We start from the raw sequence: 20,196 nt of genomic DNA, 5'->3' as shown, positions 1-20,196 counted from the left end.
TGTAGTTTAGAATCATTACATAGAGCAACATTTAATCACATAAATGCAACTGGAAACAGGGGATGCAGTATTGCAAACAAATACTCACTCATAACTCATAGCACAAGGATACTAAGAGAGAAACACAGAAACACAAGGCGGGTTTGGAATAAACTCTCAGTCTGACAGGTTCAACTCATCTGGTTTATTTAACATGAGTAATAGAGGCTACGTTGTGCATTCAAGATGGCACCCTATATAGGTCAGTGGTTCCCAGCTCCAGTCCTCCCGTATCCCCAACAGCACACATTGTTGTTGTAGCCCCAGACAAGTCACCTGATTCACCACTAAAATAAGGAGTTCAATTCATATTGAGGATGCTACTGGGACTCTGTACAGGCATCATCATGGTACCTCGGGTTCTTTATACAGGTAGAAAAGGACTAGCTCTGATCCATCGCGACGACAACAACAACGAGTTGCCTCTGCCTCCGAACGTGCACTAACGCCCTGGACCAGAGCTAGAGAAGGACATGACAAAAACATAGAAAAGCTTTACCTTCAAAATGTTTTTTTTTTGTACAGGCTCTCAGTGCTGTTCTAGCACTGGTTTGGAGAAAATGTGATGACTGCATGAGACGCAACACAGTAGAAAGGAGAAGGAAAACAATGGAACAATGACAGCGACTCTGTTCCAGTGACCCTGTTCCAGTGAGGGCTGGATTCATTCCATATCGCCGAAGTATCGTGGAAGATCCGCGTGATGTTAAGGCAATTTCCGATTGATCTGACATATGCAGCGTTTACCATGAGTCTCTGCGACTGCGGGAACATTGCATTTAATTGTCAACCGCACTATAAAGCGGTTCTTCAGCGCCACGGATTGAATAGAGCCCTAAATCGGGTTAACATACAAACTTCAAGCCTCGGTAATCCCTCAATTTGATGATAATTTTTAAGACGTTTTATGAACATTTGTTTTAGATTTTTTTTGGGCAAAGGGTATTCATACAATTTCTCGATATTATAATTATGCGTTAATACTCTGTTGCATAAGTTATTATAAACAATAGCCAAAATGCTTTGTTTTTAGCATAAAAATTACAAATAATATCAAATAAACATTAATACCAGTGTAATCTAAGTGGCATTGCATGGTACTATCATATTTATGTCTCTTTAAAGGGACAGTTCACTGAAAAACTATCCGTTAGCATTTTGTTCATTAGTCCACTGTTAACACAATCCCACAGAATTGTGTGTGTCAGCAGTCACGTTTTCAAGATAGAGCACTTTCAGTACAGAGCAGAAACTGTGACTCTGATGGGTTTTGTTTTTGAGTGAACTATCCCTTTAACAGGGATGGGAACTACTGTATCCAAAGCTGCCTTACATGTTTCTGCTGCATCAGGCTCCGGGGTGAAGTTTGCCCTAGGTACAGATCTAGGATCAGCTTCTTTTCCTCCAATCCTAACCTTAACCATTAGTGGAGGAAATGCAAACCTGACACAAGATCAGTGTCAAGGGGCAACTTCACCCTACTCTGTTGCAACAACAGTAGCATCACCGTCATGGAGACATTTCAATGGCCATACGTTGTATGTAAACATGACCAAATGATGATTCCTGGGTAAGATAATGGGACAGAATGACTGACATATATTCAAAAGACATATTGCATACAGCATCATCACAGCAACGATGTCCATGTCATTTCAAAAGGTAAAGGTATCTATTAAGAAACATTGAGATATAAAATCCAAAGTGGTCGGACTGTATTGCGTGCATGTATCTAGTGCAATGTTTGTAATCGTGTACGTACCGCGGTGAAACCAAGGGCCCCAGTCATGATGAGCCTGTTATGAACCTGTACACAAATACAACCCTCTCCTTTGATTTTGTGTCTTTCTTCATGTTTCAGTTTAGTTTTGTTGTTTGATTTATTTTTGTTGTTTTATTGTTTGTGTGTCGTTGTATTTCAAATGTGTGTGACTGTTGTTTATCAGTGTATCAGTATTTTGTTACTTGTCATGTTTTGTGTTTTTTTTTGTGGCCCGCAGAACGAGTAACTGCTGCTTCGGGAAAAAACGAATGGGGATCCAAATAAACAAACAAATAAACAAACACGTAAACAAACCAATAAACCCAGTTAGTGGGGTAAATACTACGCCCTGTTCTAAGAATACTAACCAAAGAGGCTTTGCGTTATCCCAGGGCATACAACACAAAGATCAAATCACAAAAGAATGACGGCATGGTCATCTTATTTGCCAGCTTAGAGACATTTGGGAAATAAAATAGAATAATGGATAACTAAATGTGGTCTCACTCCATTTTAACACTCGGGTAAAAGCGGGTGGCGTTATGAAAAGGCAGCGGTTGGGAATTACTTTAGTTATTCAGATAACATCAACTAGAGGTTGAAAGCAGGTTACAGGAAGAGGTTGAAGAAGCGACATTATGCATAACTCAGGATCTTCTCTTGACATCCCACCATAATGTTTTGGGAGCAGGGTTTGGTATGTTACAAATTCATGGAAATGTTCACTTCACACAAAGAGGAATCAGTCGACTCACTACGACTTTAGTCATTCATAGTGTGAAGTGCTCTAATACGATACAGCGGCAGGTTTACTGTATGCAGAGTAAAGGGTTTAGTTCATACAGTCGTTGAACTTCCAGTGTTGGGACCTCCAGTTTAGTTCCAGTAAAGAACATGAATACTTCTTGTTCCTCCCACAGGCTTGGTTCTTATTCCACTAAGTCTTGAAACTTGTCTGCTCAATAGACGTGAGTTCCTCTTGAGTAGTTCCAGTGTTGTTGTCATTCTCCAGTGGTAGGATTCAAGCAGCAGGCCTGGGCCCTAGTGGTGAGTTCTGGATATTGCACCACCATCCACTACACAGGTATGGCCCCTAGTGGTGAGATTCAGTAATTGCACCACCATCCACGACACAGGCCTTTTATACAATATGTAATGTGCTTCATCAGAGCTATGAGGGGAGATTCAGATTTTATAAATCCATCTAGCTATCTGCACAGGATAAACATGTTCTCTATATAAAAAATGGCACATTAGACATATTTATCAATATATTATCATATATGTACATTCACTACCTTTTCATTATGTCTAAAGGTGTTTTATATAACACATCATAGAAAGAGGAGGAACACAGACAGATGTGATATGACTTTTAAAAAGATACTCAGACTTTTAAAATGAATAAATATATTTAAATTACACCAAAGTAAATCAAATGTAATGGAGCAGGAGGTTTGGAAACACTACGAGGTGAGAGGCAGGTGGGGGGGCAGCATCTTTACTATCCAACTGTCTGCTCATTTTGGTATCATCTGTTTGGTGGTACAGTAGTTCGACAGCCTCCACCACTACAGCCTGAACTCAAGCCCTGTTAGGTGTTCAGCTTCGTGTTTCTGCTGACTGTTTCTATCCCTGGAGATGTTACTCGGTAGCGGTGGTTGGTAGAAAGACAAGGAGAGGTAGGTCTTAAAGGCGTGGGTTACTCTGCTGCGCCCCCTGCTGTTTCGGAGTGGCCCTTGTTGCTGGGTTTGTGGGCCTGTTTCTTTTGCTGCTCAAGCTCTTTCTTGCAAAGCTTCGCTCGCCGTTTGTCAAGTTTTTGCCGGTTCCGCCGAGCCTTCTCCATCAGGACCTTGAGATCCTTCACCTTCTTCTTGATCAGAGCCCGGTCCTGGGAGGAGGCAACGCCAAGGGTCTGTACATACACACACCACACGTGTGCACACACGCACACACACGCACACACACGCGCACACACGCGCACACACACACACACACACACACACACACACACACACACAGGACAAGGGTCAGAGATGGGGGATGTGAGTGAACAGGAGCACTAATCAGGGAATAAAACTCTATGATCAAAACAAATATAACAGGAGTTGTAACAATTTCAGTCTACATCGGCCCAAAGCTTCAGGGCAAATTACTATATCAAAATGTTAAACTACTTGTACCTTCACGGGTGGCACCAAACACCCTGGAAACAATGACAATGCATAAACAAGGTGATACTAGTAACCAACTAGTAACTAACTAGTAACTAAGGCCAGGATTCAATCCAAGCAGCGAACTATAATAGACTTTTAGGATTGAGCTGACATGCAGCGTTAACCATGAATGTGATCTCCGCGACGTCGGGGTAAATGCATTTAAGAGGTGCATTGTGGGATGCATAGTGTGATGCTCTATAACTCATTTAGAATTGAATCCAGAAGTAACTAACATAGCTGGATATGAACAAAACCACAGACTTCAGTCCGTCACCTTAAGCTCAGTGCTGTCCAGCTGCAGTAGCTGGTCTCCGTCCACATTGTTGACCGTGAACTCTGGGATGTACTGCTCCAGATTTAGTCCCATGAGCCAGAGGGACACCTGCTGGGAGGTCCACTCTGTCACACTGATGTTCTGCCACTGGTGCTGCTTGGGGCACTGGCCCTCATCTAGGATCTAGAATGAGGACACACACACACACACACACACACACACACACACACACACACACACACACACACACACACACACACACACACACACACACACACACACACACACACACACACACACACCCATGATATATCTCCACATGCAGCGCAGAGGGCACACATAGTGATGGGTGATTTAAAATGAATAATTTCTAGAATAGATGTTGAGAGCATGCTGACGACTGAACGTCAGCATGCACTTCAATAGAGGTTTATGAACAGTAGCCTATGAAACAGTAGCCTATGAAAGGTTTAGACTAATGAGTAAGCAAGCATGTGATGTAAACACAGGCTTTTTACAAACTTGGTAGACAGTATGGGAACATGCATAATGTTTTGTTTTTTAGGCTTCCTCGGTGGCCACTCAGAGCTAGATCTCACCTCATCATCTATCATATCCAGACTCTGAACATGGCAGCACAGAGGACGACAGGACAGTTTGTTAACACAAAAACACAGCAGCAGCAGTGGCTAGTGATTGTTGATACTAGGTAGATTTTTTTTAATGTGAGATCAAATCCTTGTTTCTCACCTCGTCTGAGGAGAGCACCAGGGTGTGTGAGCGACTGGGCACCTTGGCTTCAGTCAGCAGACCACTGACCTCCACTGAGCTGCTACTGCTGACACTCAGATCATCCTTCACCACAGGACCCTATGTAGAACAACACCATGCAGAAGTCTATTAGACCTTAGTCAAAACATTGTCTACATCCTATATGGAATCCTATTCCCTATAAAGTGCCCTATGGGCCTTGGTCAAAAGTAGTGGGGAATAGGGTGCCATTTCAGACAGCCTGTGGCTGGCTATAGTCTATCTCTGTTCATTTCAAGGTCTATTTCATTGTATTCCCCTCTCAACACAAAGCTATTTTGTTCTATGATGTTTTGAATCTAAAGCTAATAAATGCCAATGTTGAAGTAATTTGCTGCCGATTGATTATTTCAATCAATGATTTCATAATGAATAGAGGGAATATACTGGAGGACCTCTAACAAACATAGACTGTTAAAACGTCATACATTCTACATACAGATAATATTTGCACACCTATGGCTGATTCAGAGACGTATTCTATTATTCAATGATCAAACATGTATGTGATGCAATTCAATTTAACGTAAATATTATACTGTATAATGAAACGGAATGTGTCATTTTACTGTGGCTTGAGCTGTTGTCTGGGGATCTGTATCTGAGCTCAGTCATCTTGACCCTGCAGTGTGTGTGTGTGTGTGTGTGTGTGTGTGTGTGTGTGTGTGTGTGTGTGTGTGTGTGTGTGCGCGTGAGTGCATGTGTGTATGTTTCTCTGGCTGCGCGTGCATATGTGTGTGTGAAAGCTTATGTCCATGGGCATGTGTGTTTATTTCCCTGTGAGACCTCGGTAGTTCTCTCTGTCCCCAGTGATAACAATAATAAACTCTGTCTGGACGGACGGATGGACGGACAGAGTTTATTATTGTTATTGGGATTTAAATGACCAGTCGCAGACACAGACACACACACACAGGCACATCGTCTGCAACCGATGGAAAACATTGTAGAGTAAGCCCTCAGTACAGATCTCAGACAGTTTAAGTAGACAGCATCTAACAGTATCTAACCGACCGACCGACCGACCGACCGACCGACCGACCGAGTCAACAAGCCATGTGGAGGCTTGAGAAAACATGGTGTCAGCTATAGCATGGTGTCAGCTATAGCATGGTGTCAGCTATAGCATGGTGTCAGCTATAGCATGGTGTCAGCTATAGCATGGTGTCAGCTATAGCATGGTGTCAGCTATAGCATGGTGTCAGCTATAGCATGGTGTCAGCTATAGCCATCATTTGACGTCAGCACAGACATAACCCTCCTTTTGATCTGAGGATTGTGATGTAAGTCTGTCTGATTCTCTAGCCTGTGGCCAGATTGGATCGACTGAGCTGGGTAACTAGTTGCACCTACAATACCTCTCTGGTCCTTTTTTAGGTGAAAAGCTTGATACACAATATCTATGACTAATTGAATGGTTTGCAGCCTTGAGGTTTGCGAGAAGAGAGACATACAGCACCTCAACATTTACCTCACCTTAGGGTTCTGTATCAGGGATGAAAGACTAGGTACTATGAAAGACATTGGATATTGTACACTGAGTCTACCAAACATTAGGAACACCTTCCTAATATTGAGTTGCACCCCCTTTTGCCCTCAGGAACAGCCTCAATTCACCAGCATCCACCACAGGGACCCAGCAGCATTGCAGTTCTTGACACACTCAAACTGGTGCCCCTGGCACCTACTACCATACCCCGTTCAAAGGCACTTCTTTAATCCTTCTGTAACCCGTCTCCTCCCCTTCATCTTTACTGATTGAAGTGGATTTAACAAGTGACATCAATAAGGGATCATAGCTTTGACCTGGTCAGTCAATGTCTTGGAAAGAGCAGGTGTTCATAATGTTTTGTACACTCAGTGTATTGAAGTGATTTCCCCATTGCTATAGCTTGATTAATAACATCAGTGGCTAGAGAATATCTAATTCATGAATTACTACGGACAAATCAAACATAATCAGTCCCAAAGTGTGCGCCAGATAATGTGATTAAAAGAGAAATGCCGTAATGCAAAAACCCAACCTTTGAAATTATACATGAGTTATGATGATTCCCTTGAAGGAATTATAAATTACTGGTCTAAATATGAATCTAATCCAATACACCTTCTATATTTGTGCAAATTACTGAAATGAACTTCAAGAACAAGTGCATTAAGAATATGCTAATCAGACTGCTTCATGCCCTGCTATGTACAGTAGTTGTTTTGTATTCTGTTTGATTGGGTATGATTGGAAATACAATACCAAGTAATATGAATAGGAGAATAGGAGAAGAAGTGTGGCCATGTAAGAGATTTCAGTTCAACAGAAAGGCATCAGAACCAGACAGAGGTTAAATCAATGCAACGAAAAACAAACAATATGCACCACAATAGCCGACAGGTATTATATAACAATATGCATTAGCACACTTCAGTCAGCACCGTCAATATGTATTATCATGGAGATGCCCTGGTACTGTTTACTGTGTACATGGGGGTTCTCTTCACATACATACCTTGGCCTTGAGTTTCTCTGGGCTATTCTCAGCAGAGGGTTCTGTAGAACTGAGAAGAGGCATGAGTTGGTAGAGAAACAGATTGTTATATTGGTAGAAAACAACTATAGACATAAGAACAGATTTACTCAACATTCACACCAGTAAAACACTTCTCCAGAGAGATCACATCAAAGGAGAAGAACAAAAGGTTGAAGGTCAAAGGAGAAACCAAATAGGTTCATGCAGTATCCTTGTATTTTTCCTACTCTCTAAGGATAACAGGGCTGGATGCGTAGTGAACTGACCCAGGCAGTATTAGAGGTGAGGTGGACGCTAAACGGATTGGACACATTGACCTCTCTCTGATCCACAGTTGAGTCACACAGAAATGCATCTACTAAACACAAGAAATGAATACTGTGTGTGTGTGTGTGTGTGTGTGTGTGTGTGTGTGTGTGTGTGTGTGTGTGTGTGTGTGTGTGTGTGTGTGTGTGTGTGTGTGTGTGTGTGGGTGTGTGTGGTGGGTTTGGTGGGTGGGTTGGTAGGATGGAGGGGTGGGTTTGGTGGGTTGGAGGGGGGGTTTGGTGGGATGGAGGGGTGGTTTGGTGGGATGGAGGGGTGGTTTGGTGGGATGGAGGGGTGGTTTGGTGGGATGGAGGGGTGGTTTGGTGGGATGGAGGGGTGGTTTGGTGGGATGGAGGGTGGGTTTGGTTTGTTGGGATGGAGAGGTGGGTTTGGTGGGATGGAGGAGTGGGTTGATGGGATGGAGGGGTGGGTTTGTTGGGATGGAGAGGTGGGTTTGGTGGGATGGAGAGGTGGGTTTTGGTGGTTGGTGGGATGGAGGGGTGGTTTGGTGGGATGGAGGGGTGGGTTTGGTGGGATGGAGGAGTGGGTTGATGGGATGGAGGGGTGGGTTTGTTGGGATGGAGAGGTGGGTTTGGTGGGATGGAGAGCTGAGTTTGGTGGTTGGTGGGATGGAGGGGTGGGTTGATGGGATGGAGGGGTGGGTTTGGTGGGATGGAGAGGTGGGTTTGGTGGGATGGAGAGGTGGGTTTGGTGGGATGGGTGTGCAGTGACCCCTATGTGTTGTGTAGGAGTCCCAGCTGTGTTGCTTTCTTCAATCACAGCAACTGCTTCCAGCCAACCAGAGTGAGTCTCACTCAGTCATACAGACAGTCTCAGAGTCTGACCCACAGTAGGGATTTAAATGACCAGTCGCAGACACAGACACACACACACAGGCACATCGTCTGCAACCGCTGGAAAACATTGTAGAGTAAGCCCTCAGTACAGATCTCAGACAGTTTAAGTAGTCAGTATCTAACAGCACAGCAGTCAAAGGAACGGGTAGTATCCTGCATGGAGCCTTTACCGTGTGCTGTCACTTTGAGAGCGCATCAGCAGTCAAAATATAGCTCTTCTGGCTCTCTGTGGAGAGCTCTGGGTTGGCGGGGCAGTTTCACAGCGTGTGCAACTTTGCAGAAGTTATGTTCATTTTCAGCGTGTTTTTAAAGTGTTTAAGTCGATCGGCGGTGTATCTTCTGGGGCCACTCCTGTCATTGATTGCATGGTGGTAGCAACATTGTTGTGAAGCTTTGACAAACAAACCAACCAACCATCAGGTGTATTTGACAGACAGTCGTTGCAACTGCAAGCCTGAAGTCAACAGCTAAGACCCCTTTCTCTCTCTTTCTCTCATTTTCCTTTCAGTGCTTTACACTGCAATAGACTTTCTGTTTTTTCAATGACCTCCCTTTAATGTTCAGTGGCGCTGAACTATTATTTCCCTGACAGACATATTTGGGTTGACATTTTAGTAAAAGGGAGGTTGCATGCCAGTTTATTGTTGTTTGAAGTGTATTGATTTGGTGTGTTACTATTGACGTTTCAAGGCCTTTGTTATGTCTATGAAAACATTCCCAAGGTACTGACTTGTTGCACCCTCTACAACCACTGTGATTATTATTATTTGACCCTGCTGGTCATCTATGAACTTTTCACCATCTTAAAGAACAATCTGTCCTTAAATGGCCATGTGCTCTTATTATCTCCACTGGCCACCCCTCAGAGCCGGGTTCCTCTCTAGGTTTCTTTCTAGGTTCCTGCCTTTTTAGGGAGTTTTTCCTAGCCACCGTGCTTCTACATCTGCATTGCTTGCTGTTTGGGGTTCTAGGCTGCGGTTCTGTACAGAACTTTGTGGCATCTGCTGATGTAAAAAGGGCTTTATAAATACATTTGATAGATATGGTGTGACTTATCCTTCCACTCCACTGGCTATCTGGCCAAACGGCTACACTATGGGCAGTCTCTTCTGCTGATGTGTGTCTGGAAGGGGGTCTCTATCTATCCTACTCTTTTCCTTTCGGCAGGGTTAATCATTTTCTTTACCCTCTCTAACAATATCACTACAACCTCTAGACACTCTTCCCCCTTTAAGGTTAGGATGGGAGGCGAAGCTGATCCTAGATCTGTACCTAGGGGAAACTTCCCCCTGGAGTCAGAGGAACACAGCGGCAGGGAGGTGGTTAGTACCTGTTTCCAGGTGAGCTTCTGGGGTCCTTCCCTTTGCTTCGTGTCAGTGGGTCCAGACCTCTCCTGATGGTCTTCTCCTCCAGGCTGAGAGAGGGGCTGGACACCAGAGGAGACTGAGACCCTGCACACATCATCAGAGGTTCAGCAAATATTTACAAACATACAGCACATAGAGTGATAACCTACATTGGAATCAAGCATGTGACTAAGACTTTCTTGTAAATCCTAATTGAAGACAATGGGCGATCTGAGCGATAATTTGGGCTCTACACTCAAATTCTTGAGATGCTAGCCTTAAACCTGTGTGTAATAGTTCACTTAAAAAACACAAGTAAAATAGTTTAGGATAAGTAAGCTTTGTCCAAGCCAGAATGGATCATAGGGAATGAGTCTCCTGTATCTATAGTGATGAACGATAAAATATTTTATGATGTGGTTCTACACTGACCGTCGTTGTCTGCAGCCTGCTGGAGGAGGGTATGTCTGGGGGAGTCCTCAGCACTGCCAGGGGCCCTGGAGGGTCTGGACTCATCCACAGTACTGGAAGCTGCACTCCGGATGGACGAACGAGTACTGCCAGGGCCCTCTGATGCCTGGAGAGACGGGAGGTGAGAAGGGGGGACAAAGTGAGGGTGGATCAATAGAAAAGGAAAAAGATGGAAGTAGGGATAGAAAGAGAGACAGAGATGAACACAGAGAAAGAGACATTTACTTTAACAATGCTATCAAAAAAGAGAGACACTGAGACAGTTCACCCTAAGGCACCTGACATCCACCTAACTCAGTAAATTAAACATGTCCTCTCTCCCTCTCTCTCTCTCCCCCCCTCTCTCTCTCCCCCTCTCTCTCTCCCCCTCTCTCTCTCCCTCTCTCTCCTCCCCTCTCTCTCTCTATGTACCATTATCCGGAGGTAGTTATCTAACTGAGTAAAGGTTACACACCAATTGCATGATTTCCTCCAGTATAGTGGCCGGTGACTGTCTGTCTCCAGTATATTGGCAGATGACTGTCTGTCTCCAGTATAGTGGCAGGTGACTGTCTGTCTCCAGTATAGTGGCAGGTGACTGTCTGTCTCCAGTATAGTGGCAGGTGACTGTCTGTCTCCAGTATAGTGGCAGGTGACTGTCTGTCTCCAGTATAGTGGACGGTGACTGTTTGTCTCCAGTGTAGTGGCAGGTGACTGTCTGTCTCCAGTATAGTGGCAGGTGACTGTCTGTCTCCAGTATAGTGGACGGTGACTGTCTGTCTCCAGTATAGTGGCAGGTGACTGTCTGTCTCCAGTATAGTGGACGGTGACTGTCTGTCTCCAGTATAGTGGATGGTGACTGTCTGTCTCCAGTATAGTGGACGGTGACTGTCTGTCTGTCTCCCTAGATTAAGCCTATATATTCCTGGGCCACGTCCCAAATGGCACCCTATTCCCTATATAGTACACTACTAGTGCTCTATAAAGGGAATAGAGTGGAATTTGGGACAAAGCCCTGTTCATTATTTTTGCTCAGTAAGGGACAGATCTTATAAATGGGAAAGAGTGTTCTCCAAAAGAGACTTTACCAGCAATTATCTCAGTAAGGAGGGGGAATAGGCTTTGCCCCACTCAGGACTAGATTGATGTGCCGCAGGGCACTGACTTGAAGCCAGCAATTAATACATTACATAAAGGCTTTTTTATAAGGTCAGAGGACGGACAGGGCTAACCACACAAACACTGTCAGTGTAATTCACTTTAAATAAAACATTTACATGTCAAAACAGTTCAATTCATTTTCATTGAGTAATGTGATACAACATCTGGTGGTGATTATAGCACATATTATTAATATTATCATTGTTGCGGATATTACAAGGCTGAACAGAGGTGTTTGTGTGTGTTTGTGTCCATACTAACCTCTCCCTCTGTAGAGCTGATGCTGTCCCGTAGTAGTCCTCTGGAGAGTCTCTGTTTGCTACCAGCGTGGGGAAGCGCCTCACTCATCTCTAGAACAACACACACAACACAACCGTCCTTAGTTACATGTGTTCAACAGTCATAAAGGTCTAGCCTGATCCCAGGTCTGTTTGACATGACAAGGGGTTGACATGATAGCACAAACAGATCTGGGACCAGGCTAATAAAGGTCCACTTGGTTGATATACATTATAATTAAATTCTAAAGCAAGTCTGTGATAAAAGAGAGATGGTTTGTCATCAGATCCTATTGAAATGTAGATCTACAGAACGTACAGCTACCCACAAATACACACAACGCCACAGAAGAAGCTGTTGTCATCATGTCAGAGGTAATCTCTCCCGTCTCCCTCCCTCTCTCTCTCTCCCTCCCTCCCCCCGTCTCTCTTACTGATATTGCTTATTGAACTGTCTCATTCAGTTTTTCCAGATCTGGATCAGTATTCAGAGACTGGCCATTGTCCCCTTATCAGGCCAATTATGGAGATAGCAGATCAAGGGCCACTGTAATCCATTATAACAGACTGGGCCTGGGAGAAAAAGCCGGAGGAGCCCAGAAGAAAAACAGGCCAGTAAAAGTCTCCCAAAAGGAACCCTAGTCCATTTTTAATTTAACTAGGGAAGTCAGTTAAGAACAAATTCTGATTTACAATGACAGCCTACCCCGGACGATGCTAGGCCAGTTGTGCGCCGTCCTATGGGACTCCCAATCACGGCCGGTTGTGATATAGCCTGGAATCACACTCGGGTCTGAAGTGACGCCTCTAGCACTGAGATGCAGTGCCTTAGACCGCTGCGATACAGCCTGGGTCTGTAGTGACACCTCTAGCACTGAGATGCAGTGCCTTAGACCACTGTGATACAGCCTGGGTCTGTAGTGACGTCTCTAGCACTGAGATGCAGTGCCTTAGACCGCTGCGATACAGCCTGGGTCTGTAGTGACGCCTCTAGCACTGAGATGCAGTGCCTTAGACGGCTGCGATACAGCCTGGGTCTGTAGTGACGCCTCTAGCACTGAGATGCAGTGCCTTAGACCGCTGTGATACAGCCTGGGTCTGTAGTGACACCTCTAGCACTGAGATGCAGTGCCTTAGACCGCTGTGATACAGCCTGGGTCTGTAGTGACACCTCTAGCACTGAGATGCAGTGCCTTAGACCGCTGCGATACAGCCTGGGTCTGTAGTGACGCCTCTAGCACTGAGATGCAGTGCCTTAGACGGCTGCGATACAGCCTGGGTCTGTAGTGACGCCTCTAGCACTGAGATGCAGTGCCTTAGACCGCTGTGATACAGCCTGGGTCTGTAGTGACACCTCTAGCACTGAGATGCAGTGCCTTAGACCGCTGCGATACAGCCTGGGTCTGTAGTGACGCCTCACTGAGATGCACTGAGATGCAGTGCCTGTAGTGACCCTCTAGCACTGAGATGCAGTGCCTTAGATGGGTCTGTACAGCCTGGGTCTGTAGTGATGCCTCTAGCACTGAGATGCAGTGCCTTAGACCGCTGCGATACAGCCTGGGTCTGTAGTGACGCCTCTAGCACTGAGATGCAGTGCCTTGACCAGCCTGGGTCTGATACAGCCTGGGTCTGTAGTGACACCTCTAGCACTGAGATGCAGTGCCTTAGACCGCTGTGATACAGCCTGGGTCTGTAGTGACGCCTCTAGCACTGAGATGCAGTGCCTTAGACCGCTGTGATACAGCCTGGGTCTGTAGTGACGCCTCTAGCACTGAGATGCAGTGTGCCAGCCTGGGTAGACCGCACTGAGATGCAGTGCCTTAGACCGCTGCGATACAGCCTGGGTCTGTAGTGACGCCTCTAGCACTGAGATGCAGTGCCTTAGCCTGGGTCTGTAGTGACCTCTAGCACTGAGATGCAGTGCCTTAGACCGCTGCGATACAGCCTGGGTCTGTAGTGACGCCTCTAGCACTGAGATGCAGTGCCTTAGACCGCTGCGATACAGCCTGGGTCTGTAGTGACGCCTCTAGCACTGAGATGCAGTGCCTTAGACCGCTGCGATACAGCCTGGGTCTGTAGTGAGATGCGTGCCTCTACAGCCTGGGTCTGTAGTGACACAGCACTGAGATGCAGTGCCTTAGACCGCTGCGATACAGCCTGGGTCTGTAGTGACGCCTCTAGCACTGAGATGCCTGGGTCTGTAGTGCCTCTAGCACTGAGATGCCGCTGCGATACAGCCTGGGTCTGTAGTGACGCCTCTAGCACTGAGATGCAGTGCCTTAGACCGCTGCGATACAGCCTGGGTCTGTAGTGACGCCTCTAGCACTGAGATGCAGTGCCTTAGACCGCTGCGATACAGCCTGGGTCTGTAGTGACAGCACTGAGATGCAGTGGGTCCTGGGTCTGTAGTGACACCTCTAGCACTGAGATGCAGTGCCTTAGACCGCTGCGATACAGCCTGGGTCTGTAGTGACGCCTCTAGCACTGAGATGCAGTGCCTTAGACCGCTGCGATACAGCCTGGGTCTGTAGTGACGCCTCTAGCACTGAGATGCAGTGCCTTAGACCGCTGCGATACAGCCTGGGTCTGTAGCACTGAGATGCAGTGCCTGACACAGCCTGGGTCTGTAGTGACTCTAGCACTGAGATGCAGTGCCTTAGACCCTCTAGCACTGAGATGCAGTGCCTTAGACCGCTGTGATACAGCCTGGGTCTGTAGTGACACCTCTAGCACTGAGATGCAGTGTCTTAGACCGCTGCGATACAGCCTGGGTCTGTAGTGATGCCTCTAGCACTGAGATGCAGTGCCTTAGACCGCTGTGATACAGCCTGGGTCTGTAGTGACACCTCTAGCACTGAGATGCAGTGCCTTAGACCGCTGCGATACTGCCTGGGTCTGTAGTGACGCCTCTAGCACTGAGATGCAGTGCCTTAGACCGCTGTGATACAGCCTGGGTCTGTAGTGACACCTCTAGCACTGAGATTCAGTGCCTTAGACCACTGCGCCACTGAGTCCCTCCACAGTGCACTACTTATTTTCAGGGCCCATAGAGAATAGAGAATAGTGTGCCATTTTGGACGCAACCCAAAACCAAGACGTGTGTTTACGTGTTACAGACAGAATTTGTTTTGTATTTGTTTACTATTTGTTTGTAACTGAAGTGGCATTGGAGTACGAGGTCAAAGTTTAAAGAGCATTCAGAGGTAATGCACAGTGACAAAAAAAAGAGTAAGAGGGATTTGCTAAAAAAAAAGGAGCAACAAGCAAAACAAGCTTTAATGCAAAAACAAATCTCAAGCCTTTGGTACTGTATGTCTGGGAGCTAGTGTTGACAGTATGCAGTAACACACACTGCATCCTAAATAACATGGAGTCAGACACAGTCCTGTCTGCCTCTTGATGTCCCTACTAAAGCAATAACAGCACAGTTTGAGGGCATAGGAAATAGGAAACAAGCTGATAGGAGAGCTGTAGGGTGTATCTCAGGGTTTGAGTGACACTGACACATCAACCCTCCTAAGGATATGTCATTTGTCTCTACAGCCTCCATTGTCATCTATTGAAATACCCCGATAGAGATTTATTGCTAAGGCAGGGACATTGTGATGGGTGGACAAGCTGTCCTTGTTACATTGGCAATAACATTTATAGAAATAGTGTCCTGAATCTCCCTCACAGTACATACTGTAAACAATGCATCATCTACACAGTGTGTTCATCTCAAATGGCACCCTATTCCCTATATAGTGCACTACTTTTGACCAGGACCGCAGCCTGATCTTGGTCTATATCTATGTAAATTATATAGATATAGATGTAGAGAGGTAAATTACATGAATGTAGATGTAGAGGTAAATGATATAGATGTAGAGGTAAATTATATAGATATAGATGTAGAGAGGTAAATAATAAAGATATAGATATAGAGAGGTAAATTATAGATATATATGTTGAGAGATAAATTATATAGACATAGATGTAGAGAGGTAAATTATATAGATATAGAGAGGTCAATTATATAGATATACAGTACCAGTCAAATGTTTGGACACCTACTCATTCAAGTTTTCTTTTTCTTTTTTACAATGTTCTGCATTGTAGAATAATAGTGAAGACATCAACATGATGAAATAACACATATGGAATCGTAGTAATCAAAAAAAGTGTTAAACAAATCAAAAGACATTTTATATTTTACTTCAAAGTAACCAGCCTTTGCCTTGATGACAGCTTTGCACATGCTTGGCATTCTCTCAACCAGCTTCACCTGGAATGCTTTTCCAACAGTCTTGAAGGAGTTCCCACATATGCCCAGTGTCACAACTTCTACCGAAGTTGAGGCCTCTCCTTGTTCGGGCGGTGCTCGGGGATCGACGTCAGCGGGCTTCTAGCCATCATTGATCCATTTTTCATTTTCCAATGGTTTTGTCTTTTCTTCCTACACACCTGGTTCCAATCCCATTCATTACCTGTTGTGTATTTAACCCTCTGTTTCCCCTCATGTCCTTGTCAGAGATTGTTTGTTGTTCATGATTGTGTAGTTTGTATTGGTGCGCGACGGGTCCTCGTACCTACTTTGTTTTGATTATGTATTATGGTTTTGGAGCTGTGTTTTCAGTTATTAAACTACTCCATTATACCAAGTTCGATTCTCCTGCGCCTGTCCTCCCTGCCGCCTGTCCTCCCTGCCACCTATACACACGTCGATGACACTCAGCACTTGTTGGCTGCTTTTCCTTCACTCTGAGGTCCAACTCATCCCAAACCATCTCAATTGGAATGAAGTCGAGTGATGGTGGAGGCCAGGTCATCTGATGCAGCACTCCATCCCTCTCCTTTTTGGTCAAATAGCCCTTACACAGCTTGGATGATAGGCCCACTAAGTGCAATCCAGAAGGGATGGCGTATCGTTGCAGAATGCTGTGGTAGCCTTGCTTGTTAAGTGTGCCTTGAATTCTAAATAAATCAGACAGTGTCACCAGCAAAGCACCCCCACACAATCACACCCCCTCCTCCATGCTTCATGGTGGGAACCACACCTACTCTGCGTCTCACAAAGACACGGCGGTTGGAACAAAAGATCTCAAATTTGGACTTGTCAGACCAAAGGTCAGATTTCCACTGGCTCAGAAATTCGACCATGAAGGCCTGATCCACGCAGTCTCATCTGAACAGTTGATATTGGGATGTGCCTGTTACTTGAACTCTGTGAAGCATTTATTTGGGCTGCAATTTCTGAGGCTGGTAACTCTAATGAACTTATCCTCTGCAGCAGAGGTAACTCTGGTCTTCCTTTCCTGTAGCGGTCCTCATGAGAGCCAGTTTCATCATAGCGCTTGATGGTTTTTGCGACTGCACTTGAAGAAACTTGACATTTTCCGGATTGACGGACCATCATGTCTTAAAGTAATGATGGACTGTTCTTTCTCTTTGCATATTTGAGTTGTTCTTGCCATAATATGGACTAGGTCTTTTACAAAATAGAGCTATCTTCTGTATACCACTCCTACCTTGTCACAACACAACTGATTGGCTCAAACGCAATAAGGAAATCAATTCCACAAAGGCACACCTGTTAATTGAAATGCATTCCATTTCATGAAGCTGGTTGAGAGAATGCCAACAGTGTGCAAAGCCATCATCAAGGCAAAGTGTGGCTACTTTGAAGAATTTCAAATATAAAATATATTTAGATTTGTGCAACACTTTTGGTTACTACATGATTCCATATGTGTTCTTTCATAGTGTTGATGTCTTCACTATTATTCTACAATGTAGAAAATAGAAAGATAAAGAAAAACCCTTGAATGAGTAGGTGTGTAGGTGTGTCCAGACTTTCGACTGGTACTGTATATTATTTAGTATATGTAAAGACAATATTAAATCAAGAATAGTCTGATGGGTGACAATATTAGCCTATAACTTATATATTATCACTTATCACTTATATCACATATATTATCACTTGTGAATGATGCCCAGCATAAGAAACAATTCCTTTGTTTTTGGCGACTTTTTTGAATCATAGTCACACATCTGGGGCGGCAGGGTAGCCTAGTGGTTAAGAGCGTTGGACTAGTAACCGGAAGGTTGCAAGTTTAAACCCCTGAGCTGACAAGGTACAAATCTGTCGTTCTCCCCCTGAACAGGCAGTTAACCCACTGTTCCTAGGCCGTCATTGAAAAGAAGGATTTGTTCTTAACTTACTTGCCTAGTTAAATAAAGGTAAAATAAAAATAAATAAATAAATCTCATGTAGCTTAGCCCAATAAGGTTTGCATCACAACTAAAGTGGCCACATAACTTCTTAAAATTAAGCACATTTATCGGCTTTACAAGGGGTATATGACATCACCGGCATATATAGTTTCAAGTTTGGTGAAGATAATTTTCACCATAAAAATGCACCTTTATAATAAAAGCATTACACGCAAAATTGCATTGACAGTGTCTGTCATAGTTGATGTGTACCTATGATGAAAATTACAGGCCTCTCTCATCTTTTTAAGTGGGAGAACTTGCACAATTGGTGTTTGACTAAATACTTTTTTCCCCCACTGTAAATTATATGGTAAATAATATAGATATAGATGTAGAGAGGTAAAGTACATAGATAGATGTAGAGGTAAAGTATATAGATATAAATGTAGAGGTAAAGTATAGAAATATAGAAGTAGAGAGGTAAATTAGATAAAAATAGATGTAGAGAGGTACATATAGATATAAATGTAGAGTAGTAAATTATATAGATGTAGAGAGGTAAATTATATATATATATACACGTGGAGAGGTAAATTATATAGATGTAGAGAGGTAAATTATATATATAGATGTGGAGAGATAAATTATATAGATATAAATGTAGAGAGGTAAATTAAAGAGATATAGATGTAGAGAGGTAAATCATATAGTTATAGACGTGGAGAGGTAAATTATATAGATATAGACGTAGAGAGGTAAATGACATAGATATAGACGTAGAGAGATAAATGACATAGATATAGACTTAGAGGTAAATGACATAGATATAGATGTAGAGAGGTAAAATATACAGATATAGATGTAGAGAGGTAAATTATATAGATATAGAGAGGTAAATTATATAGATATAGATGTAGAGAGGTAAATTATATACATATTTAGATGTAGAGAGGTAAATTATATAGATATAGAGAGGTAAATTATATAGATATAGATGTAGAGAGGTAAATTATATACATATATGTGGAGTGATAGGTAAATTAAGTCTTTTAAGCTCAATGGGAAGTGGGGGATGAGAATGAATGAATGACTAGTCATAGGGTCCCTGTTGTGACTCACTACAGAATCATCTGAACATGACCAGTAATGTTTATTATATTACCACATTGTAAGGATATTATTGCCTGGCGAGGGAGATAACTATAATAGTAGTAGAGTGTAAGCATCGTATTTCTGTATCTCCCCATTTCCCTATGACTCACCTCTGGCAGGACCGGCCTTTCCAGGACTCCGTTGGGCACTGTTGTTGTTGTTCACCTGGATGCCATTTTGTTTCATCAGTTGCATCAGCTCAAACTCCAGGGCTGCAATCTGTGAAGAAACCATTTCGAGTTTGTAGTGTAAGTGACCCAAGTTAAAACTTGTTTTACAACCACTCCACAAATTTCTTGTTACAAACTACAGTTTTGGCAAGTCGGCTAGGACAACTACTTTGTACATAACATTTTTTCCTACAATTGTTTACAGACAGATCATTCACTGTATCACAATTCCAGTGGGTCAGAATTTTACATACACTAAGTTGACTGTGCCTTTAAACAGCTTGGAAAATTCCCGAAAATTATGTCATGGCTTTAGAAGCTTCTGATAGGCTAATTGACATAATTTGAGTCAATTGGAGGTGTACCTGTGGATGTATGTCAAGGCCTACCTTCAAACTCAGTGCCTCTTTGCTTGACATCATGGGAAAATCAAAAGAAATCAGCCAATACCTCAGAAAAGAATTGTAGTCCTCCACAAGTCTGATTCATACTTGGGAGCAATTTCCAAATGCCTGAAGGTACCACGTTCATCTATACAAACAATAGTACGCAAGTATAAACACCATGGGACCACGCAGTCGTCATACCGCTCAGGAAGGAGACGCGTTCTGTCTCCTAGAGATGAACGTACTTTGGTGCGAAAAGTGTG

The 20,196-nt window shown here is 43.9% G+C and overlaps 1 protein-coding gene across 5 annotated transcripts in view; it reads right to left on the bottom strand.

Moving 5' to 3' along the window:
- Positions 1-162: 162 nt before the first annotated feature.
- The window catches only part of LOC135551803 (neurabin-1-like), a 117,198-nt gene continuing 97,164 nt past the window's right edge, over positions 163-20,196 (bottom strand). For 4 of the 5 annotated variants that reach the window (XM_064983028.1, XM_064983027.1, XM_064983029.1 and 1 more), the window contains exons 11-18: positions 19,488-19,596; positions 12,008-12,096; positions 10,568-10,712; positions 10,120-10,240; positions 7,606-7,654; positions 5,045-5,164; positions 4,295-4,477; positions 163-3,716 (exon numbers count right to left, since the gene is read on the bottom strand). In XM_064983028.1, the coding sequence (XP_064839100.1) occupies positions 3,504-3,716; positions 4,295-4,477; positions 5,045-5,164; positions 7,606-7,654; positions 10,120-10,240; positions 10,568-10,712; positions 12,008-12,096; positions 19,488-19,596 (1,029 nt within the window). In that variant the 3' untranslated portion in view covers positions 163-3,503. Of the gene's footprint in view, positions 3,717-4,294; positions 4,478-4,749; positions 4,918-5,044; positions 5,165-7,605; positions 7,655-10,119; positions 10,241-10,567; positions 10,713-12,007; positions 12,097-19,487; positions 19,597-20,196 lie in introns of those variants that run through there. The other variant, XM_064983031.1, reaches the window with a different exon arrangement.

The sequence above is a fragment of the Oncorhynchus masou genome, chromosome 13 (genome assembly GCF_036934945.1).
Source record: "Oncorhynchus masou masou isolate Uvic2021 chromosome 13, UVic_Omas_1.1, whole genome shotgun sequence".
In the NCBI taxonomy this organism is placed as follows: Eukaryota; Metazoa; Chordata; class Actinopteri; order Salmoniformes; family Salmonidae; genus Oncorhynchus; species Oncorhynchus masou.
Note: the sequence above shows the minus strand (reverse complement) of the source record. Positions and strands in the feature narration are given on the sequence as shown.